The sequence below is a fragment of the Crinia signifera genome, chromosome 3, assembly GCF_055691185.1.
Source record: "Crinia signifera chromosome 3, ASM5569118v1, whole genome shotgun sequence".
In the NCBI taxonomy this organism is placed as follows: Eukaryota; Metazoa; Chordata; class Amphibia; order Anura; family Myobatrachidae; genus Crinia; species Crinia signifera.
Window position 1 is genome coordinate 140,780,430 of NC_139219.1, and position 27,786 is coordinate 140,808,215.

At 48.6% G+C, this 27,786-nt stretch overlaps 1 protein-coding gene across 1 annotated transcript in view; it reads right to left on the reverse strand.

Annotated features, from left to right (window-relative positions):
- The window catches only part of LOC146063823 (interleukin-20 receptor subunit alpha-like), a 77,521-nt gene extending 50,051 nt beyond the window's left edge, over positions 1–27,470 (reverse strand). The window contains exons 1-4 of the mRNA XM_083176616.1: positions 27,249–27,470; positions 4,974–5,091; positions 1,007–1,188; positions 43–154 (exon numbers count right to left, since the gene is read on the reverse strand). Coding sequence (XP_083032742.1) covers positions 43–154; positions 1,007–1,188; positions 4,974–5,091; positions 27,249–27,369 — 533 coding nt within the window. The 5' untranslated portion in view covers positions 27,370–27,470. The remainder of the gene's footprint in view (positions 1–42; positions 155–1,006; positions 1,189–4,973; positions 5,092–27,248) is intronic.
- Between the last annotated feature and the right edge of the window lie 316 nt (positions 27,471–27,786).

Consider the following 27,786-nt stretch of genomic DNA (forward strand, 5'->3'; position numbering starts at 1 on the left):
TGAGCCACATACACTTAATACAATGAGGAATTTATAACTTACTCGAAGTACTCCACAGTATAACGAATTCCTCCAGATTTTATTGGTGGTAACCAGGTAAGATTAGTTTTCATATTCTTAGAAGTAAACATTATATTTCGTGGAGCACATTTCGCTGTTAAAAACATTGAAACAAATCTGTTGAAAAATTGTATTTCTTATGCAGAATAATCACCATAAACATTTTTTTGCTTATTATGTTTGATTCTCATTAAATGATGCACTAAATTTAAAAAGAAATTTGGAGACCACATTCTTGTAAGGTTCTTATAAACGATCTGTGTTTATTTATTAGTTGCTTGTAACTGTAAATTTTGTGTGTGTGTCCATTCTGTTGTTTCACCCCCTCTTTCCATTCTGTACTTCATTTCCTCTGCATAATTAAATTAAAAATCAATAAGGAAAAATATGATTTTTTAAAGTAGTAGCGCATTCTCTAAAATATCTTACAGTAGAACAGGATCTAGCTCTTTACATAAGACTATTCTACTTGTAAAGCAGAGCCGAATCTGACAATCCTCTGTCATGACCTTTAATGTACCGAATGGTTTACAGAGCTTCATCCTTGGGTTAATTCATAGAATGATGTGTGCTGGTTAAGTTGCGAAATAGAAAAGTAAAGAAAGCAAACAGAGAATGATCAGAAGTCAGGTGTGGGGAAGATGGGTAGACGCCAAGCACTTTGTATATCTCAATGGAAGGATACCTGTACCATAAACATGAAATAAAAATGCATACATATATACTAATATAGTATTATTAGGAGACATTGGTGCGCAAATATATATTAATTTTACTATGGTGCAAGGAAATTGTAATCTTTAGGAAGTAGACATAAAGATTATTTTTTATGGACCTGGACACTGACAACAAAGTAAACCATTAATAATATCATACCAAAAGTCCACATGTTCCCTTCTCTTAGACACCTATATAAATGAAACAAATAAAGAAAATGTATACTTACAGCCTCCACGTCTAATAACTAGTTGCTTTGGTTGTGACTGTGATGAGCAGGCTTGGCTAGTTGCAGTGACTGTACCATAATAGGTTTTTGCAGAATTACTTGTTTCACTGGTTAAGTCACACAAGGTCTCAGTAATATTTGTGCACTCTAATTTGGTCTTGCATGCTAAATCACCAGAACATCTGTACATGCAGAGAACACAACACAATGTCAATGTGTGGAAACCGTTTTTTTCTAATTATAACACAATAAAATAAGATTGCACCATCACAGAAATGGGAAAGAACGCATGCCTGCATTATGTTTAGATTAAAATTGTTAAAGTAGAGGGAAGAAAAAAAACTTGGCAACAAATACACCATGTGTTGTGTGATGGGTAGCAGAATGCAGGGCTGGATCAAGGCTGGTGGGGACCCAAGGACATTGGCTTTGTAGGGGCCCCCACAAGTGAAATCGCTTGTAAACACCAAACCCCCAGTGTCAGCCCTGTCCCCATTCCCCACAGTGTCAGCCATACCCCCTTTCCCTGTGTCACATACCAAATATTGGGGCCTGCCAGTGCCCACTGCTGCTGCTCTCTGTCCGTCCCCCATGCCACAGCCAGTGCCAGGAGGTCCCTTCCATGCTGCCCTGTTTTCCCCAGCCAGCTGATCCTCAGGTAGTCAGTTACAGAGCAGCCTGCTGAGCACAGCGCTGAGTCTGGGACACAGAGGGGAAGTGCCTATCAATATCAGTGCAGCGCTCCCCCTCTGTGTCCTAGACTTGGATCTCTGCTCAGCAGGCTGCAATATGACTGACAGAAGATCCGCCAGCTGGGGAGCACAGTGCATCGAGGAGCCTACACACTGTCAATGGCAGGGAGAGTTGGGAATATCTGGAGGCCCCTAATGTGTCAGGCCCTCCCTTAAACCGGTCCTGGCAGAATGGGAACCCCTTCGGCTTATAGTCCGATTAGTGAGTAAGCAGAAAAGTGTTTAACAAATAATCTGTTTTCTCCTCCAAGTTATCCGTTGAGAATGTATCAGATCACAGATTTCTGGGTCCATTCCATAGGCATGAGCAGCACATTTTATTGGTGCACCGTCAAAGGGAAGTGTCTAACACCACCTATTGGGCGTGTCTAACACTGTTCATTGGGTGTGTCTAACACCAATAATCAGGCGTGTCTACCACCATCTAATGGCTCTCGCTACAATATAAAACATCTCTCAACCACACCATAATCTCCTGCCGATTTCAGTTTTAATCTTCTAATTACTCTGTGTAACAGTACATGCAAATAAGTAGTGATATGACAATGGTCTAGTACAGCGGTTCTCAAACTGTGACCCCTAAGTGGGTTCCGACCTTCTCAGCATGGGGTTGCGACTCCATGTTTCTGACCATCAGGCCAATGACTTTTCTAATCTCAGTCAGTGATTCAAGGAGTCTGATAAATCTGATGAATTGTCTGTTATATGTCAGAGGCCGCACGAGCGGTCTCCGCCATCACTCGGCGGCCTCTGGTCAGTGTGTCCCGGCTGTTGCTAAGCAACCGGGACGTCACTGTAATGTCACGCCGGGGGGGGGGGGGGGCTGGCTGCCCAGTGAGCAGGACGCTGCCTCTTCCTCCCCTGCCGCAGCAGTTGCCTAGGTGATGGGGACGCCAGGCGGCCGCGGGGAGGAAGAGGTGCAGCAATCAGCTGCAGCAGTAGTGTTATCAGGCAGGCAGGCAGGTTAGTATGTCCTGATGTGGTGCACCTACTTGGACTCACACGAATAAAAATTAGCTTTTATTAGACAATTTTTAAGATAGCGAAGTATAAAAACACACAAACAAAAAACATGTACGTGTTTAAAAAACGGCGGCTCTCTAATCCCACACTACGTTTGGGCTGTGAATGGTATTGATACAGGTATAAGGTAGCCGGCACCTCTAGTAGTATTATACAATTTTATTGAATATCTGGGTGTCTATCGGCTGTGATCCCCTGTGTACAGGCGCGTAGCTTGGGTGTGATTATAATATGACCGTAGGGTGACACAATATTATGGTGCAAGCCACATTGCCAGAAGTTATGTACCTGTTATGCAGCCCACACACGCACCGATCCTGGCGTGCGTTGTGGGCTAGTTTAGCACACATAGCATCGCATCGTATGCCTTGTGCATGCGATGTGCATGCAATGCGATGCTGTGCTAGAAAAAGCTAGTACAAAAAGTATGTGCAGCACATACTTTTTGTACTGTACGATGAGGTGCCACGGGAGCGCGCACCCCATCGTACAGCATCGCACCGCCCGCATCGGTGCATGTGTGGCCTCCTTTACTGTTTATTACACCGTTGGGTATTGTTACCTCTGTACTGCCCCTAGGTGTTATCACCCCCTTGGGCCACGTCTGGCCCTCCAGTCTGTAGAGGTGTCGGTGGTTCCCAACATCTATTCTTAGGTAGTCTGTCCTCTTGCTCCAGGTCCGTCTCCACAGATAGGTTGTCCAATCTTAACTCCTGCCTGTAACAGAGTCTGGGCGGACCTAATTTGCCCTTACAGCCGGGATGGGTGCAGGCGAAGCCTAGTTCTGCACCTATCCGTGGACGCTAGGCCTGGGCAACAGAGTTAGGGAGTGGGGCCACGGACACCTACATAACATTATATTAGACTTCTCACATCACTGTGTGCTTCCACAATGCTGCCATGAATGTGCTGTCTGCTGACTACACATGTCATGTGATGACCTTCTGCAGTAACTTGCTGGGGTCCCGTGATTAATTTTATTGTCTAATGGGGTTCCAGAGCAAATTAGTTTGTGGACCCCTGGTCTAGTATAATTAACAATGCAAAACACACATAAAATTGATTCATGGGTGCTTCTTTTAACCCCTTGAGTGGTGGGATTGCTGGAAAAGGACAAACATACCAGGGCAGGTTTGTCCTGCCCCAGAAAAACCCACCACAGAGTGGGGTCCCCCCCCCATTGCTCCCCCTCCTGTCGCTCCCCCTCTTCTGCACTCTGATGATCGTACACCGGAGCTGCCGGGCACTACCTCTGCCCCAGACGCCATTCACAACAGGTGGCAGGATCAGGGATGTTCGAGGCGGCTCGGGAGGACTTGGGCACCCGAACTCCTGAGTCCCCCCCAAGCCACTCTGATCATCCCCAAGCCTGCTGCCTGGTCACTACAACTAATGGTGGCGAGGGCAGTGGCAGGGGAGCTCCGTCATATGATCGCTGGAGTGGAGAGGTTAGGGGGAGCGATGGGAGGGGAGAGGAGAGTGGCTAATGGGGGGTTGTCCAGTCAGGTGATGCGCCAGTGGTGCACAGCTGCAGGCACCACTGGTGCACACCTTCATATTAGTGGTGTGCCTGGAAATTTTCTGGGACCGGCCACTGCGGGTATACCACTCAAGTGGTTAATAGAATACAGTTCTTAAAAGCAGAAGTCTTTGGTAAAACTTATTGTTGGTATTGCTAGCAGCAGGGAGATGTTCATAAGGGTGTGCACAGTATTAGGGTGTACCTGTGCACCCCTAACACTCAATAGCCCTCATTTAATTAGATCTTATGCGTGTATGTGCAGGGCTTCTGTGCTGGCGCATTCGCCAACCAGCACTGTCGGCGTGGCGCTCGCACAGGGTGGGGTGCTGGACAGGGGTGGTGGTGGCACTCTGACATGGGAAGGCTCAGTGTTTCATGGACATCCCAATGCAAACGCTGGGCTTTCCCATGTAAATACAGCTGTGATGTGTGTGTTGCAGGAGGTGTTTCGTCCCAAAGTTTCGCAGTTTACCAAGTCAACCAGAATCAGGCCCAATGTGCGCGTTCCTATGGTCCACTCCATTATAGATTATTTAAGTTATGGAAGCAAAGTTGCCCCTCCATGTAATAAATTGGAGTTTAATTGAAAGAAGTGCTACCTTTCCAATGAATGTAATTGCACACTGCATGAGCCAGAGACACATAAATAAATAAAGAAGTAGCAACTCACTCGCAGTACTCCACAGTATAACGTATATCTTTTGATGTTTTGGGTGGCAACCAGCTAAGCTTATTTATCTTATTTGAAGAAGAGAAAGTTAAATTCCTTGGTGCACAATCAATGTTTTCTGCAAAATAAATTGAAAATGTTTTTGTTTAGAAACAAAGTATTGTTCTTATGCAGAGTTACAGTATCATCATAAAAAGTATTTCCGGGGGCAGTGGGGGTGGGAGTGGCACCCAGTTTTCAGGAGCCACATGGTCATTCAAGGATGTTAGTCAATTATGGTGGTGACCACTGCCTATGGTTTAGAGGCAGGCTGCCACTGCTATCATGCGCAGGGACTGCATTGAATGTCGTACCTAAAAGAAAACAGCTTGCAGATATACTTGAACATGCGCATCCCCATCTCTCCTGCATCTGCAGCCCCTACAAGCATATTACTGCTGGAAACTGAATCTGCCAATCACAGCTCAGCATGTGATTAGCAGATAGTGCAGCAGATGCCCATTGGACTAACTCGGGATCATGGTGAGGCTACAGCCCTGCAACCTCTAGGAAACAGCTGCTATCACTGTAGCTTATACAGTAGTCTACGCTGGTAAATTATTTTTAAGCTAAGCTATGGGGCCTGCTTCTGACATAGGAAACAGAGCATCATCCCTTTGTTAAATAAACCTATAATGTTAAATAAGCAAACCTCAGAAAAAGCCATTGGCAAGTACTGACCAAAATACAGTCATAAGCGTTATAATAACGAGGTCCCATTATTAAATATTAGAAAAGAGAGAAGAGAAGAGCCCAAAGGAGTTATGTGCCATACACACTAAGCGATATTATAAATCATATCGCTTATTTTGGCCCTTCTGAGCGATATTGCTGAGTGTGTATACTAAAGACCGTCAACAATGCATGCTCTCATGCATACCTCCCAACTTCTGTGCTTATGAAATAGGGACATAGCGTCCGGAAAGGGGGCGGGGCATATGCAAATGTGGGCGCGGCTTATGCTAAATAGCCGCTGCCTCATTTTCATACAAGAATAGACGCTGTGCGCATGCGCACAGCATCTATTCTATTAGATTGGGGGGTCTCCCAACTGCCACCCCCCGCAGCGGGACAATGCCTGCCGCGGGTGGGACAGCGGGACAGGACCCGAAAATCTGGACTGTCCCCCTGTAATCGTGACAGTTGGGAGGTATGCTCATGGGTCATAATGATATCCTTTGTCATCCTGCATGTGTAGGCCCCAGCTCCCCCCTTCCCCCATCACCGATAGCTGAACTAGCAAGAAATTAGTTAAATGACACTGAGTAGCAGAGATCAAGGCAATGCTGAGAGAGTTATTGACTGAGAAGCATTATAAAAAGCTGTGTTTGTGTAATGAATACTGTACACTGGTATTTGTATGAGTCATTGGTACTTGTTTCCTATCTGGGCGCCCAGGTTTTCTACGTACGGCACCGTAATGAAATCGTATCGCATCGCATCGTACACATACACGATATTGAACGATGCGATGCGATCCGATTCGATTTCCCATAGGAAACAATGTGAAATGGCTCAATTTAGCCAAATTATCATAGGGAACAATAGTAAATGGGCCAAAAACACCCCTGAACATTGAAATGTCCCCCCAAAAGTAGTTGACGCCACCCCGCCATCAACGTGAACCCGAAGCGTGGCGAGCGCAGCGAGCCCGCGAGGGGCGGCGGTACGCGTCCTCCGACCTTTTCATGCTCTACTATCCACTAGGGTGTGGAGTGAGAATAGAATAGTGTGGCGAGCGCAGCGAGCCACCGAGCCCGAAGCGTGGCGAGCGGACGCGGATACCGTCACAGTTATACGCGTCCCCTCGCGGGCTTCCCAGGTGTCCATGGCGACGCGGACACCTGGGAAGCCCGCGAAGGGACGCGTTTACCTGTGAAGGTATCCGCATCCGCTCGCCACGCTTCGGGCTCGGTGGCTCGCTGCGCTCGCCACACTATTCTATTCTCACTCCACGCCCTAGTGGATAGTAGGGCATGAAAAGGTCGGAGGACGCGTACCGCCGCCCCTCGCGGGCTCGCTACGCTCGCCACGCTTCGGGTTCACGTTGATGGCGGGGTGGCGTCAACTACTTTTGGGGGGACATTTCAATGTTCAGGGGTATTTTTGGCCCATTTACTATTGTTCCTATGATAATTTGGCTAAATTGAGCCATTTCACATTGTTTCCTATGGGAAATCGAATCGGATCGCATCGCATCGTTCAATATCGTGTATGTGTACGATGCGATGCGATCAGATTTCTCAACGGAGAATAGCATGGTGCGCAATTAACTTAGCGGGCGCCCAGATAGGAAACAAGTACCTAACCATTTAATATATTAACATTTAACTTTTTATTATACTGTATTTGTCCCATTTAGGATTATATGCAAGCGGGAGACCAGTGGCGGAACTACCGTGGGTGCAGGGGATGCAGCTGCTATGGGGCCCGGCGGCTGGGGGGGCCCGATAGACAGCAAGCACTCCCCTGCACCGTGCTCAGGCTTTTTATTTTTTTAGGGAGCCGTGGCCGCGGCCGCCTGTATTATGTTAAGCTGCTCGCCGGAGGGGAGAGAGCAGCAGAGTAAGAAGCCGGGGCGGGGGATGGGCGGGGGCGCTAGTCCGGAATGTAATATATACATATATATTTATTTGTAGTGGGCTATTGTGGGGAGGACTGGGTACCTGCGGGGTCGCGCACAGCCTGGACGGATGCCCGACGCTGTGCCTCTATCACAGCCCCGCACATGAGCAGTAAGGGGGAGGGGACCTCTACAAAAGACTACATCTCCCATGAGCCCGGTATGCAGGGGGCAGGCTCAGGAAGAGAGAGCGCGAGAGGAAGGGGGGAAGGACGTGGTGGAGAGGAGGAAAAAACGGAGCGCGCGGGAGGGAGAAAAAGGCTGAGCTGACAGGCAGTGTGTAAGGTGCCGGGAGGTGAAGAGGCGCAACTGACAGGCGGCGCTGCAATAGGAGAAGGGGTGCTGCAGGCATGGAGCAGCAGCACGGCGGCCGCGGCAATCAGAAAACGGCACTGAGAAGAGAGAGGGAGATACACGTGGGGCAGACTGGCCAGCAGCGACCAACTGACCAGCGGTGGTGAGTCCCTCATTAACCCCTTCACACCCTTGTGAGCACCTGGACACCCATCCTACCCTCCCTGTCTGGGCGATTGATCCCCATGCCCCCAGGACTGCTTATTATCCTCCCTGTCTGGGCACTTGATCCCCCACGCTCCCAAGACTGCTTATCTACACCTCCCCTACCTAAAGAGAGAGTAAGGCAGAAAGGGACAGGCTGAGAATTATTAACCCCTTGGCTACTCCCTCCCTAACTCAGTTAAGGAAGCCTCAGGAAAGCCACCTTTGCCTGCAACTGACTAAAGACTCTGTTTAACCCCTTGGATAAAAAATACCCCCATCAGGCCCCAGTTGGAGACAAGGAACTTTTGTTAAAGACTCAGTTTGGGACATACCAGAGGAAAGACATAATGTGTAATAGGCTTTGCGGTGTGTCCCATAATGTGTAATGGGCTTTGCGGTGTGTCTCATAATGTGTAATGGGTTTTGCGGTGTGTCCCATAATGTGTAATGGGCTTTGCGGTGTGTCCTATAATGTGTAATGGGCTTTGCGGTGTGTCCCATAATGTGTAATGGGCATTGCGGTGTGTCTCATAATGTGTAATGAGCTTTGCGGTGTGTCCCATAATGTGCAATGGGCTTTGCGGTGTGTCACATCATTTGTTAGGGGCTTTGCGGTGTGTCCCATAATTTGTGAGGGGCTTTGCGGTGTGTCACATAATTTGTGAGGGGCTTTGCGGTGTGTCCCATAATTTGTTAGGGGCTTTGCGGTGTGTCACATAATTTGTGAGGGGCTTTGCGGTGTGTCACATAATTTGTGAGGGGCATTACCCTTTGAAGTAAGGCCACACACTTTTTTATAGAATATGTCCATTCTTTATTTTAGAAAATATCTATTAAAGGGGCACATTTTTACTGTTCACACTAATGGTGGCCAAACACGGCGGGAAGCGCACTGGTAGAGACCTGAGTTAGGGGGGGCCCCATTATAAATTTTGCTATGGGGCCCACAAAGTTCTAGTTACGCCTCTGCGGGAGACCTTACTAAGTATACTGCTCAGTCCAATGTTTATTATTCTCTAACAATTTTATAAATTTAAGTGCACTATTTAGTTAGTAACCAGTAGAATGTTATATGAAATGTAAAATAATTGTATTTTGTGATACCCAATTGATCTTAAATTTTTCATAATTTTTATTATTTATATTTCATTCGATACTCAGCTCTCCCTTTTTCTATTTGTCACAGTAAGTACACATAAGAGCTGCCAGTGTCACATCTGCTCTAGCATAGCGCTCTGGTTAATCTATGTTACTAGATTGGTTTGAGAGACAGTAAGGCTGTGTACACACAAGGGCATTTTTGTCTAATATCGCGGGCAATATGGTCGCTGAGCGACCATATTGCCCGTGATGGGAGTGTGCACCGGCGATATATCGCCAGGTGCGCGCTCCCGTTTTCTCCCCCGTAGTGATCGCTGGTCGCAGGAACATGCTCTTGCGACCAGCTGATTTCCGCTGCTGGGCTCCCCCGGCAGTTTCTTTTTCATCAGCGACCACCTCTGGTCGCTGATGCAAATGGGACACTGAGCGATATATTGCTCATCGCAAGCGAGATATCTCTCTGCAATATATCCCCTCATGTGTACAGGGCTTTAAGGTAGGTACACACTATGCATCAGTCAGGCACGCAGATGGGGATGTTGGTTTTTGCAAGTTGATTAGTAAATAAACCCCTATTCAATTAATAATCTGTGGCAGTATTTCAACATTGCATTCCACAAATGTCATCCAACTACTTGCACAAATCTGCGAGGAATAATGGTCAAAAATCATACCCACTGTGCAAACTTGAAGGACTATTCCCAATGTACCATTAATGAAACAATAAGTTGCAATATACTCATATCTCTGATCAGAATATCTATCCATTCATAATAGTGGTGGAACTTCGTCAACTCCTCATAGACCAAGCCCCACATTCTGTTCCACACTGTTTCCTTACAGACTTGTAAAAATGAAGAAGCGTGTAGCCCATATTATAATGATGCTTATATTTAGGCTAATACTCTGTAACAGGGCTCTCAGCCAATCTTAACAATCCTGCTGTTCCCCAACACCCCTTCTGCATTCCCCCTCTGTTGATCCAAGGAGTAACACCACTGGTTCCCAACTCTAGCCAACATTAAAGTATTGAAACCATGCTCCTACGAATCTAAGTACAACCCCACAAAATGTTTAATGTTTTTCCATGTTCCCGCGAACTATCCTAGTCAGAATATTTGATTATGGCTAAAAATCAAAGCAAACGTGACAAAGTAATTTAACTGCAATTAAAGATTTAGCTCACACCTGAGCATGTTATGTTATGTATTAAAGCCAGATGCAGTCTGTGAGACTGCACTGGCATCACTGTGACTGGCAGTGACTTCCTATTTGAAGTCCGACCTGCCAATCGCCAAGGCAGTCCCACTGTGTGGTGTTTCCTCCCTCTGTGACACCTCTCTACGGGCTGCGAAGCAGCAGCTCCTAAAATCTGGGGTGCCTGTCTTCTGTATTATACAGGTGCCGGGACCATGATTTCCCTTCCATGGGCTGTTGCCGAAGCAGTCCATAGAAGCTGGCCGCATGCGCAGTACAGAGGTTTGCCAATCCCGGCACCTGTCATCATAGTACAGGCGCTGGGAACATTGCGCCTCTGTGTGGTGGGGAAGAAGAGCGGCTGCAGGTTTGTCTGCATTACGGTCAGTGGCAGCCCCCCTCCTGCTAAAAGGTACAAGCTGCCACTGTTTATAACAAACCAATCCTAATCACCAAGCACACGGGCTACGGTCATTAGCATAGGCGAATCTAGAACTATGGTAATGGGTGGTCCCAAATACAAATAAACAAGCAGGGTGGACCTTTGCGTGGCGAAGTCGCGTTGCAAAAAGGGGGCGTGGTCTCATGGGAAGGAGGCGTGGCATCACAAAAATGGGCGTGGTATTACACTTTAGACCACACACCGTAATGCCCATTACACATTTTAGCAAACTCCGCAATACGAGCATGGCACATACAGAAACCTACTCCTCTCCCCATACGGCATATACCCTGGGCCGAGGGCTGGGAGTATCATTTGGCCCACTCACATAAAACAAGATACACATATACTAGAAAAGCCATAGTACAGGAACAGTGACAGAGAGGGGGGAGAGATAGAGAGAGAGAGAGAGAGAGGGGGGGGAGACAGAGCGACAGAGAGAGGGGAGATGGAGAGGGGAGAGACAGAGAGAGACAGTGGGGGGGGGGGGAGGGAGAGAAAAAGAGATAGGGAAGAGTGGGGGAAAGATATATAGAATATAAGAATACAGTATACAACAGTTGTACCTATGGCAGCAGCAGGGGTTCCGATGGTCAGTGTCAGGCAGCAGCGGTCCTGTGGAGGAGGCTGAGGTGGGTCCTGTGGAGGAGGAGGGTGAGGTGCTAGTCCCATGGAAGCTGAGCCTTCCATGGAGGAGGAGGCGTGGTTCTCAATGTGGCTTTAAAAATAACAGGGGGCACATGCTTCCTCCTCCTCTGAGGAGACAGACACTAGAGGTCATATTTCACCTCTAGCGTCTGACAGGAAGCACAGCGCTGTGCTCCCTGTCAGACGCTAGAGGTGAAATATGACCTCTATTGTCTGTCTCTCAGGGGAAGGCTGCTGCAGCACCGGCGTAAGATTGAGCTACAGGCTGGCGGCGGCAGGAGACGGAGGGACGGGTAGGCGCCGGCGGGATATGAAGGGAGGGTGGCCGGGCAGCCTCAGAGTGGTCAAGCGGGTTGGCGACCACTGCACAGCTCTCTCTGCCCGCTGTCCTTTCTTTGAATTGTATGCGGCTGGTGGTCTAATGGGTGGTCCGGTGCACCCCCGGACCACCCCTTAGATTCGCCTATGGATTAGGTCTACAAGCATTGGGTCTACAGTCATTAGGTCGACATGGGTTAGGTTGACAGGGTCAGGTCTATACAAGCATTAGGTCGACATAGGGGTGGTCGACAGTCAAAAGGTCCAAATGGGGTTTTTCACTTTTTTTTTTAAATGACATGTGCAGTATTTCATGCCCTACCATCCACTAGGGCGTGGTCGGAGAATAAAATAGTGTGCCCGAAGAATGGCAAGCGCAGCGAGCCATGCGAGGAGACTCTGGGTGAGATTTAATAGGATGAGATATTCAAAAAGTGAGAGATTTGGTAAGAAATCTCCAGTTTTTTTAAAGCGGCAATCATTTACACTGCAAAACCGGTTTCATTTTGAAGTGTAAATGATTGCCACTTTAAAAAAGCCTGGAGATTTCTTCCCAAATCTCTCACTTTCTGAATATCTCATCCTATTAAATCTCACCCTCTGTGTTGTTTCAGTGTCCATATCAGGACAAAATTTTTTGAAAAACCACACGTCGACCTTTTGACTGTCGACCTTCTCCATGTTGACCTAATGCTTGTATCAACCTAATGACCCTGTCGACCTAACCCATGACGACCTTCAGTCATGTTGACCTTGATGCATGTGGACCTTAATGCATGCCGATCTAATGGTTTCGAACTAATGACTGTTGACCAACTTGCTGGAGACCTAATGATCCATACCCAAGCACACAAACTATACTAACATACTGTTTGACAATAATTGCACAAGGTAAAGGAGGCGTGGTGACATCTTCAGGGCGTGCTTCGCATTTAAAAACTTTTATGATGTACCAACTACCTTCCTTCCTCTAAAATGCCACTTCAGTGTTGTGTGTTGGCACACAACAGTTTGTATATGTTCCAACTAAACCGGGTGCTGTATGACTCTCCGACAGTCGGGATTCTGATGGTCGTTTCTCGAACATTGGAAAACTGCTAAATGCCCGACAGTCAGGATTCTGACTGCCAGGAGCTATATTCCCTCATGGAGGTTCACAAACCTATAGAGAGAGAAAGGAACAGGTAGCGAGAACAGCGCTTGCCCCGCTGTCGGACTACTGACAGTGGGGGATGCATACCACACCCACTAAACCAGAATCTGGAAAAAGTCCTTATAAGTGGGACAAAATCCTTATAATCAGGATGGCTGGTTGGCTCCCCCTAAATTTTATACTGTTGGGAGGAATGCAAACGTCATGTAGGGGTCAGATGACATTCAGTGCATCTTAATTTAAAACACATGCCTCTTACTCTAATGTGAAAGAAAAGCGTGGGCTGTAATAAAAATCAATTTGAGCAGAGGTATACTATACATTCGTTGATGCAGAGGAGAACAATGTTATTGTTGGACCAATAACACACCTGATAACATCTTATATTAACTTCTACTCATGGGCATAACTAGAACTTATGGGGCCCCATAGCAAAATTTTGAAGGGGTCCCCTTCTACAGAGAGGGGAGGTACAGGGGTACAGTGCAGGTATAGAGTGACACACACAGCTTGAGTGGGGGTACAAGGCATCCCAAACACATGCAGGGATAGGAGGGTGAAGGGTGTCACACACACACACACATGGGTAGGGGGTGAACACAGTCACACACAGTGAGGTGAGGGGCTATCAAACACCTTTAGATAAGGGGTGTACATTGACACACGCAGCTTGGAGGGGGTTAATCAGTGACGTAACAAGCAAATATGCCCCCCCACCGATTTCGACAGCGCCGCCCCCCCTCCCACTCCCCCTTGCCCACCCAAGTAAAGTTAAACAACCCCCCTTACCCCTCTGCATGCCACCACCGCATTCAGGTACCCGCAGTGCAGATCTCCTCCTGGCTCCGTCTCCTGCAGGGCTATAGTTACGCCACTGGGGTAATGGTGTCACACAAACACAGGGGTAGGAGGTGTATACTGTCGTACACAGGGGTGGGCTGTGCCGGGGAGCAGGGTGCCATGTGCCCCCCCGGGCCGCTTACCTAGTTACTGGCACTGGCCGTGGCTTCCAGAACACGGCCACGGCTACAGGAAAATGGCTGCCGGCCCCCTGCACTGAGGACATTTTCCTGTAGCCGCGGCCGTGTTCTGGAAGCCGCGGCCAGCGCAGGAGGGCTGTCGGTAGCAGGGATGTGTTGGGTGACTGGTTCCAGTGCAGGAGCCTTGCACTGACATGACGCCAACTCCATCCACCCCTCTCTGACACATGGGGATCAGTCAGGCGGGCAGAGGAAGGGCAGAGATAAGCGGGAGCCGCAGCAGCACAGACCCGGAGGAGACAGGTGACACTCATTATCTAAATGAACAAATATATAAGATTTCTGTCATTTACAGCCAGTGGTGTACTCCTGTTAATATGCAGGGGGAGCAGCCTGTGGTGTCCACCTGATGTTATGCAGGGGGAGCAGCTTGTAGTGTCCTCCTGTTATTATAAATTGAGAGCAGCCTGTGGTGTTCTGTTCTTTTTATACAGGGGAGCAGCCTGTGTTTTCCCAGCCCTTAGCAGCACCGCCTCCCTCACCTCTGATAAAGCAAATGTTTGAATCTAATCTTTTTATGTGATCATGCATTGTGATCGTTGCTCCACTCTCGCCGCCCTCTTACTGAATTATTCTCTGCCCACATGCGGCAGTATTTTTCCGGGGGGGGGGGGGGGGGGGTTATGGGCCAGTGCTCTGGACTTGCCCCCTAGGCTAAAAGTTGCCAGCCAGCCCCTGGTCACACATGATGGGGAGGGGAGGGAAGTTCAGGGTGTCACACATAGGGGTGTACACTGTCAAACACGGTGGGTAGAAGAGGGAAGTACAGGGTGTCAAACACACATGGGGAAGAGGGTGTACACTGTCACACACAGTGGAGAGGGGAGTGAAGTACAGGGTGTCATACACGGGTAGGGTGTGTACACTGTTAGGCACAGCAGGTAGAGGGTCACTGGGTGTATCACACACATGCCCTGGACATTGCTCAGCACCCTCGGTAGTTACACCACTGCTTCTACCCTTTCTGTGCCACTCCTGTCTTTCTGCCTCTTCTGCTTTTCTACTCTAGACTATGTTTAATATTTTACTCCATACTCCTTTTAACAGCACCTAACCCTAGGTCTCTGCTGCCCCAAGGATTATTTCAGTGTCCTGTCCCCCTAATGCAACAGTATTTCTCTTCTACTTAATGTCGTTTTATTCTTGTTTTTGCTTATTTGTTTATGTACAATATACTGTTAATGGGCATACACACAGGGCAATTTCAGCCCCATTTCTAAGAGGTCTGGTGAAAATGGAGCACGGATCACTTCATGTGTATGCCCCACAGCAATGGCGAGTGCAAGGTCTCACGCTCACACTGTCTTTCCAGCTATGCCTATTAGCAAAGGCAAAACGCTGCTCTGCAGGGATCGCTCAGCACACAGATACAAGGATATGAAGCAATGTGTGCTGAGTGATGCGTACTTAAGCATATTGCTCAGCACTGGCTCCCCTGTGACCCCATGTGTACGGATATTAGGCACTGCAAAACCCTTGTGGTGCCATTTAAATAAATAACAATAATCATATGCATATAAAGCAAAGTTTCTGAGTCTTTGGTTGATTTTACATTTTATGTATTTTAGATAAGAAGTTAAGGACATTCTGTCACTATCTCCAGACACACTCTATCCTCTTGAATATTGCTTCATGTTTTGATAATTCTGTTCTTCACACCAAAAAAACTGAAAGTTTCACGATGCATTCATCAAGGTGTTTCCTGACGTGTGAACCGTTTCAGCTAACATACAGTACTTAAAGGTTTTCTGGTTAATGTGTGAAACCAGTGAAACAGGATGTGTATAAACACATGTGCAAGCCTTTACTGAAGAGTGAGTGGGATTTAAATAATAATTACAACCTTCTTCTGCTTTGTTGTAATTTAAATGACAATTATCTAATTTCTCCAACACTGACATCATTGCTTCCCATCTAAACAGGGCCCTCAGAATGTTTTTTGGTTGGTGGGGGTAAAAAATTTCAATTTTGCGCACCTTGTTCTGGCCACCTTGTATAGGTTTCTTATACCTGTATGAGTACAAGTAGCTGGGAATTAGTGACCTGCCTCTTGTACATACTATGCCAGGTAGAAACCATTACACACATTGGGCCTTATTCTAGTTCACTCTTTCTGGCAAAATCCTTCTTAGATGGACAAAACCATGTGCACTGCAGGTGGGGCAGATGTAACTTGTGGAGAGAGATTTAGATTTGGGTGTGCTATTTTGTTACTGTGCAGGGTAAATACTGGCTGCTTTATTTTTACACTGCAATATAGATCTCACTTTGAAGTAAAACCCCACCCAAATCTAATTCTCTCTGCACAAGTTACATCTGCAGTGCACCAGTACACTGCAGTGCACATGGTTTTGTCCATCTAAGAAGGATTTTGTCAGAAAGAGTGAACTAGAATAAGGCCCATTATGCCAGGTGGATATGCTTACACATATTATGCCAGGTGGAGCACCTTATACACATTATGCCATGCAGAGTCTCTTAAACACGTTACACCAGGTGGAGTCCATTACACACATTATGCCAGGTAGAGCTTCTTATACACATTATGAAAGGTGGAGCACCTTATACACAGTACAACAGATTGATCCCCCTATACAAATGCACCATGTGGAGCACATTATACACATTACACCAGGTTGAGCACCTTATACACATTACGCCTGTTAGAGCCGCTTATATAGATTAGGGCAGGTAGAGCAAATGACACACATTATGACAGGTAGAGCCTATTATACACATTAGGCCATGTAGAGCCCATTACACACATTAGGCCAGGTAGATCTCATTAAACACATTAGGCAAGGTAGAGCCCATTATGCACATTAGGCCAGGGGTGAGCTCCTTATACACATTGGTCTTTATTCAGATCTGATTGCAGTACAAATTTGTTTGGAAAATGGGCAAAACCATGTGCACTGCAGGTGGGGCAGATGTAACATGTGCAGAGAGAGTTAGATGTGTGTGAGTTATTTTGCTTCTGTGCAGGGTAAATACTGGCTGCATTATTTTTACACTGCAATTTAGATTTCAGTTTCAATACACCCGAACCAAATTTGTCTCTCTCTCTGCACATGTTACATCCAGGGCCGGTGCAAGACCGGAGCGCCCCAGGCGGGGGGGGGGGGCGGGCGCTCACCCGGTCCACGGAGGAGGGGGGTGCGAGTGTGCGGTGGCCCGGCTACTGTGCTACACAGTAGCCGGGGAGGAGAGGTGTTGGGCGGCTGTTACACGGAGTGTGGGGGGGGAACGGGTGCCGGGCGTGCGTCAAGCCCGGCTACTGTGCTACACAGTAGCCGGGAGAGGGGGGGGTGGCAGGCGGCCGCTACACGGAGGGGGGTGCCGCGGGAGGGGGGTGTCGGGCAGCTGGTACATGGGGGGGGGGGTTGGGAATGCTCTTGCGGACTCACCCCAGCATAGTGTGTCACTCCCCGGGGGGCGGCGATGGGCGATGTGGCGGCGACAGGGGTGGAGGGGGGGACAGCTGCTCCAACTTCAGCCCTCCAGTGGCCGGCGCCCTAGGCAAATGCCTAAGGCTGCCTAGTAGTGGCTCCGGCCCTGGTTACATCTGCCCCACCTGCAGTGCCCATGGTTTTGCCCATTTCCAAACAAATTTGTACTGCAATCAGATCTGAATAAGGGCCATTATGCCAGGTAGAGCTCATTGCACACATTCTGCCACGATCGCCTTATAAACACTAAGGGCGAGATGTATTAATATACATTGCCGCCCTTCGCCTGCCAGCCTCCGCGATGCTGCCGCATATGTACTAACATATGCGGCTAGCATCGGGTTGCGGTGACGGAGACCCCGTGATACCTGTGATGTGGTCTGCGGGGGTCGCCGTCAAATCCGGATGTCCTGCCGGCTGTGACACCTGCTGGGGGAGGAGGAGATCAGGAGGACGGGAGGGGGGGCGCGCGGACGTTGGGCGGCGATACCCTGCCAAGCGAAAACGGGGCGGATGGGTAATGGTAAATAGGAAAATGCGGAGAAACCCCAGTTTTACCGCATTTTCCCTTTAGTACATCCCGCATAAAGTGCATTTTTCTAGTTCACTCTTTCTGACAAAATCCTTCTTAGATGGACAAAGCCATGTTCACTGCAGGTGGGGCAGATGTTACTTGTGCAGAGAGAATTAGATTTGGGTGGGGTTTTACTTCAAAGCGAGATCTATATTGCAATGTAAAAATAAAACAGTCAGTATTTACCCTGCACCGAAACAAAATAACTCACCCAAATCTAATTCTATCTGAACATGTTAAATCTGTCCCCCCGTATTGCACATGGTTTTGTCCACCTAAGAAGGATTTTGTCAGAAAGAGTGAACTAGAATAAGGGGTACTTGTTTCCTAGCACGGCCACAATCGCGGGCATCGTGTACCTTTGAAATCAGGTCCATTTTACCGGCAAAGGCTAAATCGCGGGCATCGCGTCGGTCGCGTGCATGAACATGGTCCCCGATGCGACCGACGCGATGCCCGCGATTTTGCCATAGGCTTCAATGTTAAAATGATTTTTAACATTGAAATCGGGAGCATTGCGTCGGTCTTGTGCCATTATAATGGCACAAGATGAGGTGGACTTGATTAAGTCCATCTCACATAGGAAACAATGTGAAATGGGCCAATATGACCCATTTCACATTGTATATGGCGCCGTCGTCACCCCACGATTGACGCCAACCCGAAGCGTGGCGAGCGGCGGCGGTGCGCGTTCTCCGAACTTTTCGTACCCCTACTATCCACGTCGGCGTGGAGTTGAGAATATAAAGTGTGGCGAGCGCAGCGAGCCACCGAGCCCGAAGCATGGCGAGCCCCGTGAGGGGACGCGTATACCTGTGAAGTTATACACGTGCGCTCGCCACGCTTCGGGCTCAATGGCTCGCTGCGCTCGCCACACTTTATATTCTCAACTCCACGCCGACGTAAATAGTAGGGGTATGAAAAGGTCGGAGGACGCGCACCGCCGCCCCTTGCGGGATCGCTGCGCTCACCACGCTTCGGGTTGGCGTCAATCGTGGGGTGGCGTTGAGGGGGTAAAATTGGGGGTCTGGGGAATATTTTACATTGAAGCCAATGTAAAATAGGGTCCCAAGGACCCTATTCACATTTCATTCAATGTAAAAATCTCGTCGATTGCATCGCATGCGATTTGGTCGCATGCGATGCGACCGACGCAATTTTTCCGACACGACCACCCCAATGCAAATCGGTGTGGCCGTGCTAGGAAACAAGTACCGAATAAGGCCCTAAGTCAGGTGGACCACCTTATACACATTGTGCCTGGTGGAGCCACTTATTCACATAATGCGAGGTAAAGCCCATTACACATATTATGCCAGATAGAGCCCACTACACACATTAAGCCAGGTAGAGACCCTTGTACCCATTATGTCTAGAATAGCACATCCTCCTCATCCTCTGCTCCTCTTCCTACCCAGTGACAGGGTAGGATTTGTGGGGCAAATGTGGTTGAAAGGGTAGTGTCTAGTGGTGGCTGTAACGATGACCAAACAGTGGAGCAGTTTATCCTTTATTTTGCATTTTTAAGTAACCAGATTGCATACTTGTAATGGCACTGTAAATGCAATCTGGCTAATTTTACCCAAAAAAAATATTGCTAAAAAACACCGCAGTGAGCCGTTTGATAATAACGCCAGCTTCAGCTAGCGAACCATAGGGCTCAAAGTGGATCCGGGCTTCTGTATAGCTTACTCTGCCCCTGCTGTAGGTATCATCTGCGTTGGGAAGGAGTTGTGGCATGCCAGGGTCATTGCGATGAGGGGGCGGTTCGAGCATGATGGTAGAAGTGGTGATGTTGGTGGCGCATGCGAATCATATTATCCAGGTATTATCTTATGAAAAATATCTTGATAATTCTGTGGAGACCAATTGTAACAACAGAGCTTTATTGCAGTCTCTGTACCTGCATGAGAAAATGTATACATGTCTGCAATGTAGTCAGTTATAGCACAGGTTCTCAAACTCGGTCCTCATGACCCATACAGTTTGCAGGTCTCCTCACAGAATCACAAGTGAAATAATTAGCTCCACCTGTGGATCTTTTAAAATGTCAATGAGTAATGAGTGCAACTGTACACCTGTCGGGTGACCTGGAAAACGTGAACTGTGTGGTCCTGATTACAGAATTTGCGAACCCCTGAATAACAGCATTGCATATTGGTCCGGTATTATCACATCTTCGTTCGTTATTGTCTTAATCTCTGACAACAAGAGAGTAAGCCGCATATATGCAATGATAAATGGGCCCCCTATTTTAGTGTAAAGTTCCCTTTAATAGAGAAGACTGTAACATGAAATTCCCATCCATAACAAAAACCTTAAAGACCTATTTATCAATACTGTAGAAACTGCAATTTCTGTATAATTGTATTTATTGTTACTATGTACCTGTATTATTAGCCTATTACAGAATAATTCACAGAAATCTCCTGCAAAAAGGTAATTAGAGCTTGCAGACCACAGTCCTCATTATTACCTATGGGGACTTCAGTCTGACCTCTATGTACCAAACTCCAAAAAGCCTGGCCCTATTAGTTTGGGTGTGGATCATTAGGTTGACCACTATCGGTTGACACATGAAAATGGTTGACGAGCTTTAGGTTGACATTGGTAAAATGGCAATCAAAAGTTCAACATGAAAATGGTCAATAAAGGAAAGGGTGGACATGAGTTTTTCAAAAAATATTTGTGTATGTTGAAAATCTGCTGACACAGACACCCTTTCAGTGTACCACATCCCCTCACATGGCTCACTGCACTCACTCTGCTTGGTGCCTCACGGCGCTTGGCACACTATTATACTCTAATTCTATGCCCACTTGGATTGTGAAGTAAGAACAAGGGGTATGGATCATTGGATAAACACAACTAGGTTGACAAGCATTAGATTGACACTACTAGGAGGATATGCATGACAGGGTATTGTCTAATCGCTGTGCCCAAGTATCCACCCAAAAATGACACAACTCTCCTGTTGGATAAAATTGGCCACAGCGGCCATCTTTATTGAAACAATACAAGTTTAACAATAACCAAAACATTCCCCACGGAGGTGGTCCCCGAGGCCCCCAATAAATCTATCCACACGTTCAAGCACTTCCAGGAGTTCTTACCCCCAGCCGATAGCGATTGGCTCGAGGGCACCAATTGTCAACACCCAGTGCTCATTACTTAACCTCACCCAGGGGAGTCCAGCCCCCTCATGGGGCCCTCCCCGCCGCATAATTAAGCCTCAATGCCACTAACCTCGAGGACCCCCCTCCGCCACCAAGCACGGGATTAAACCCTTAACCCCGTGCGTCCCCCCCCCACATCCGGAACGCTGTTTCTACTCCCTCTTGTCCCAACAACCAAATATCTATCCCTACAGCATTCAGGTGCACACCATCCCCTCTCCAAAATGCCCCGGAACCAGACTCAAGTTCCCTGTGCCTCACCACCACAGCCCCGTTCTTGGCCATAAAACGCCCAATCGCCCTGTTAACTTTAATCCGCGCCTTATTGAGCTCGTCAGCCGACCTTGCATCCCTCCAATATTGACGCGGCACAATGTCCGACCAAACCGTGATCACTTCCGGAAACATCGCCCATAACCGCAGGAGATCAAACTTGATATCCCGTATCAACTCCCTAAATGGTCTGCCCCCAAGGTCATTCCCACCCACATGCAACACTAATATATCGGGAGCCCTGTCGAGCCGAACAAAACGGTGAAATTCTTGCAATACTCCACTCCATACCATACCGCGCTTCCCCAGCCAGCGGACCAATGCCTCCTCTCTATCCAAACCCAGCTGGCGGCCGTTCGGTCTGACATCAGCCCGTAAAGCACCCCAAAAGACATATGAATGTCCTAAAATCCAAATCAGGCACGGAGGCTGCCCTAAAACAGAAAAAACACGCAGTCAACCTCAACAATCCCCTAAGCGAACATAAGAACGAAAACGAGACGATTCCCACCGCCCAATACGCTTAATTAACTCATCACCAAACCCCATTCTAGCAGCCTCAGTTGCGGCCCCAATACGGAAAGAGTGACCAGCATATTCCTCCCCCTTGAGGCCCAACGTCCGCAGGACTGCTCTAAACACACTTGTGAACTGGAACCGTGACAAAAAGGACCCATTTTCATGCACCAGCAAAGGCTCACTTCCCTTGCCCACTCTGACTTCCTTAAACTTCCTTAGCCGTGCCACCGGGCACATATCCGACCCTGGTACAGAGAAGAGAACTACCCTCTTCCCCCTCCCTAACTGATCCATCTTTGACCTCCTCACCAATAGCTCCACCCTATCCGAGTATAAATCCACATCCTCTTCTAACAAGCCCCCCGGCCTGGACACGCTTGGACTCACAAGCTCACCTATCCGCAGTGCCCCGAAGAAGGCAAGCGAAAAGGCTACCCCGAACAACCTTTCTTCGAAATTGGAACTACAAACCGCCCCGAACTTCATACCCATATTCTGCAACAACTGAAAGGAAACCGGCCTTCTCTGATCCTGTACCACATGACCTCTCCTCCAACCTTTCAATGCTTGCGCAATCAGGAAATTCTTAGTGACATCAGGCCTACCGCCTGAACGAAACCCAAAAGCCAAACCCGCCATGCAGCGCGTGATTTTTGCCACTGACCAACCAATTTCCTTACAATGGCCTATATATAACAGAACAGCCAACTCGTCATCATCCTCCTTCAAACCTGCTCCCTCACACCATTCCAACCAGCTCCGCCAGTCCTGATTATACGCCGACCATGTATTCGGGGCCAAAGATTCCCTGATGAGCTGGTCAACTACCCGTCCAGCAGATCCCAGAGCCGACTCGGGAACCCGGTCCCCTCCCTGTCCGCCTCTGGCGCCAACTCCCGGAAACGCTCCCACTGTGAACGAGATAGAGAATCCGCAATACCGTTAGAGACACCGGGGACGTGCTTCGCCACCACCCACAAATTCAACGCCAGGCATTCCAATACTAACTGCTGCAAAATAGTAACCACTGGCGGTGAAGATGCCGACAATTGGTTAATGGCCATGACCACACCTAAATTATCGCATTGAAAACAAATCTTCCTATTGCGGAAAAACTCCCCCCAAACCACTACTGCAACCAAAATAGGAAACAACTCCAACAATGCCAAGTTTTTTACCATGCCCCTCTGCACCCAAGACTCAGGCCACCGGCCTACACACCAATGTCCCTGGCAATATGCCCCAAAACCGCCACTCCCGGCCGCGTCTGTGAAGAGGTCTAGCTCCGTGGCCACGCATGCGTCTGACATCCACAAAGCCCTGCCGTTAAAAGCCTCCAAAAATGTTGCCCATACCCGCAAGTCACCTTTCAACTCACTACCTAATCTGACAAAGTGATGAGGAAGAACCACCCCTGCTGTCGCTGCTGCCAGCCTCCAGCTGAATATGCGGCCCATAGGCATAATGCGACACGCGAAGTTCAATTTTCCCAGCAAGGACTGCAATTCCCGCAATCTAATTTTCTTCAACAGCAATGCCCTCCCTACCTCAGCCTTCAAACCCATCAATTTCTCCTCGGGCAAGCGGCACTCCATATTCTCGGTATCAATGACAATACCCAAAAAACTGATCACTGTCGCAGGGCCCTCCGTCTTACCAGGTGCAAGAGGGACCCCAAAGTCTGCCGCCACCCTTTCAACCGTCCTCAACAACAAGTCGCAGACCCCGGTCCCCCCAGGACCAATACATAAGAAGTCATCTAGGTAATGAATAACTGAACTGCACCCAGAGACATCCTTAACCACCCACTCCAAAAAGGAACTAAAGGCCTCAAAATAAGCACACGACAAGGAGCAACCCATCGGCAAACAGCGATCAACAAAAAACTCCCCGTCCCAACAACAACCTAACAAACGCAAACTGGTTGGGTGAACCGGCAGCAAACGAAATGCCGATTCAATATCAGTCTTTGCCAACCGGGCACCTTTCCCAAACCGCTTCACCCACTGAACAGCCGCGTCAAACGATGTATAAACCACTGAGCAGATGTCAGGGTCAATGCCATCATTGACCGACGCCCCTTTCGGAAACGATAAATGGTGTATAAGACGAAACTTGTTCGCCTCCTTTTTAGGCACCACCCCTAATGGTGATACTATCAAATCTGGCCATGGTGGCGACCCAAACGGTCCAGCCATACAACCCAGCTGCACCTCCTTAAACAGCTTATCCTGAACCACTTCTGGGTGTTCCCTTGCGGACTTCAAATTCCTCCTAAAAACCCCTGAAACCCGCACGTCGGAAGGTATCTTGAAACCTTCCTTAAACCCCTCCTCCAACAACGCGGCTGTCTGCTGGTCAGGATATCTACGCAGATAGCCCAGCATCCTTTCCAGCCGAACCGGCGTCTCCCCCTTTTGAATTACCGTCCCGTGACTTCCCCCTGAAGCATTTATTTGTACCATGAGTCCCTCCACACGAGGAACATTTCATGCTTAAATTTGCATTTTGCCCCAAACCGGCATGACCCATCGTTGAAGGCAAAACAGAGTCCCTTCTGCATGGCCGTCCCATTTGTGGCCTCCCTCGGCCCCCCCCCCCCCGTCCCCACGAAAGGGCTGCCAGCTTTTCATGGGAGCCGTCACCTTTAACCATAAAGCAATATCCTTATGGTCCCAACGTATGTTAGGGCGCACCGCCTTCCTCTGTCTAAACTGTTCATCGTACCGTAGCCAGGCCAGGCCCCCATACACCTGGTACGCCTCCCCTATCGCATCCATGTAACAAAATAAACCTGAACAATTGTCAGGTGCCTTTTCCCCAATCACGCTAGCCAAAATAGCAAATGCTTGTAACCAGTTCGTGAACGACCGCGGTATCAGCCGATACCGCCGACGTTCCTCCTCCTCCTTCTTCTCCTCCTTACGGGGCCTATCCAGATTAAAACGCTCCAAAGGGAGCAGTGAAAAAATATCCACGTATTCCCCTTTCCAAATCTTCTCCCTCACTTCCTGCTTCAGGTGGGCCCCCAATGGCCCCTCAAAACAGACATACACCTCCCCTTTTGCAGTGTCACTGAGCCTCCCACTCTCCTCCTGCGTCTCCCCGCTGCTCCCTAGCACCCCTGCACTACTGCTGCTTTGCCCACTGCCGGCCACCGGCACCCCGCTGCTAAACGGCACCCCACTGTTAACCAGCACACTACTGCTGACTGGCACGCTATTGCTGGCTGGTGTGCCCGCATTCTGCGGCACCCACGCCGCCGCCGGGGACGGCCCCGCCCCCTGCCGCAAACCAGCCACCCAATCTGCAAAACCACTCAACAATTCAGTAAAACCCCTGCTCATCTCCCCTTGGAGGGCTAACCCTCCCCCCCCTGACTCTGCGCTAAAGCATTAACAGACATAGAGACAGACTCACCAGGCTGCCTGGGGGCTGTGAACCCAGCAGCCGCAGATCCAGCGTCCTGACGAGCCCCAGCCAATGTGGAAGGACCAGGTACTTCTCCATCTGCTGACGATGGCATCTCTCTTCTCCTGTCATCGCGACCCTCAGGTACAGCGCCAGCCGGCGTGACCTCATTGGAGGCGGAGCCAGATGGGCGCCGCTCGCTCCGTGTACCAGGCCTGCGTTCCTCAGCCCGTACTTCTGCCCCCCTGGCACGAATCACACCGCGCTGGGCAGCAGCATGCGCCGCATGCCCCGCCGCTCCAGGTCCAGCACCCCGCACCGCCGGATCTTCTTGCACGGGGGGGGGGGGATCCCCCCCGCGCGGAGGGTTCCGCCTGCTAGCTGGATTCCTCCCAGACCTGGTCCTGCGGGCGGAAGGTGCCCGGCCCGCAGCCTGGCCTGGAGGGTCCCTGACGGGGCTCCGTGAACGGCGCTGAACCCTGGGGGACACAGATGGGCTGAAGCGCTCCGGAGGCCTAGACCTCCGAGGCCGTGCACCCGCTGGAGCAGCCTCTTGCGTTGCTGCTCCCAGTCCCCCCAGCAGACCGGACATCTGCTGCTGCAGCCACTCAACCCCTCTAGTGCCCGCTGCCTCCCTAAGGGCAGCAAGCGCAGCGGATACCTCCGCATCAGCGTCACCTGGGGAAGCCATGGGAGATGCCAGAGCTGCTTAGCTGTTGAAAAAATTCTCCCAGTGACCCCTATTTCCCGCCTGAACCCTGCTTATAAACCCCTCCAACACCCCGTTAAGCCCCTCCCACTATGACCCTCTCCTTTGACACCCCTTCTATGACTATCCTGCTAATCAGCTCCCTACAAACCCTGTCAGGGGAGCCTACCCCCAGGCTTTGCCTCAAGTCCGGCTCCTACATGAAGGTTGACATGACTGAAGGTTGACGTGGGGTACGCTAGGCACACTGTTTTATGCTACCACCAGCCCCAAGTGGATGATAGGGCATGAAATACCGCCTGTCAGCACATGTCGGCTCAAGAAAAAAGTGAAAAACCACATCGACCTTCCCCATGTCGACCTAATGCTTGTGTTGACCTTAATGACCCTGTTGACCTAACACCATGCCGACTTTCAGTCATGTCGACCTTTATGCATGTCAACCTAGTGGTGTTGACCTAAAGCTTGTATACCTAGTGACGTATCCCAAGAACATGTCAGTTTAAAAAAAAAACTCATAAAAAACTCATGTCAACATTTTCTTCTGTCTGCCATTTTCATGTCGACCTCATATTAGGAGAAAAACTGCGATATCAATAATATTATTGTTATTATTACCATGTTTCTATAACTCCAGTATACATTTCTTTATAAACTGTACATCTTAATAAAAATCACTAACATTCTGAACAAAGTTAATACCAAAGTGACATTATATTATATACTGTATGCCATTATTGCGTGCTCCATTGAATATTTGTTATATTTAAATATTGGGTATTACTGACCCTTTATACAACCACTTGAAGCCTTCTGTTGACAGCAGAGAAGCAATCTTTGTACTATGTGCTTTGTTATGCTAGTTCATAAGTTCAGTTGCACCTGTTTTTATTGGATTACATGAGCGCTATAACGCTCCATGAGAAGCGGCTCACATAACTTGCCAATAAGCATTGTAAGCACAATTCTAAGGGAAATGGAGATTGAAATACAAAATAAATTTCTATATATGTTTCTACCAAACAACTATCAGCAGGCATGTAACGGCATGTAACCCATAGTACAGCACACTCACACCTACCAAATCATGCTCTGTGTTTACCTGATTCAGACTGTGGTAGTAGCAGTAACATGAGCAGCAGAGGAAGTCGCATTCTACACCAGGTTGCCAATAATGTTGAATTGCAGTTTGCATTATATCTTACACATGGAGTCTTGTACATAAATGAATCGTCCTCAGTAGTGGATCATTGTGTGGAATATTAAGATGGCACTGAGCCTCTGAAGACACTAGTAGTTGCATTTGAAACACATGTATTCTCACACTGACTTCCTTCTATACTACTCCTGTATTTCTGGAAGTCCCCTCCCATTTAGAATCTTACGTTTTCTGTTGTCATATGTCACACCCAACATTCCCTGAAACGCTGTACTTCTTCCTGAGTTCTGTAGCCTGGTAACACTGACACACCTGGATGACGTATGAAGGCAGAAGGTGTACTTATGGGAAGTAACCTGTGTGGTGATACCTGTAAGGAAATACGGTACTTATGTAGGGAATCGGTACATCTGTCAGACCAGACTTAGGTCTACAGTCATTAGGTCATCCCCGGAAGGTCGACTGGCCCCAAGGTCGACAG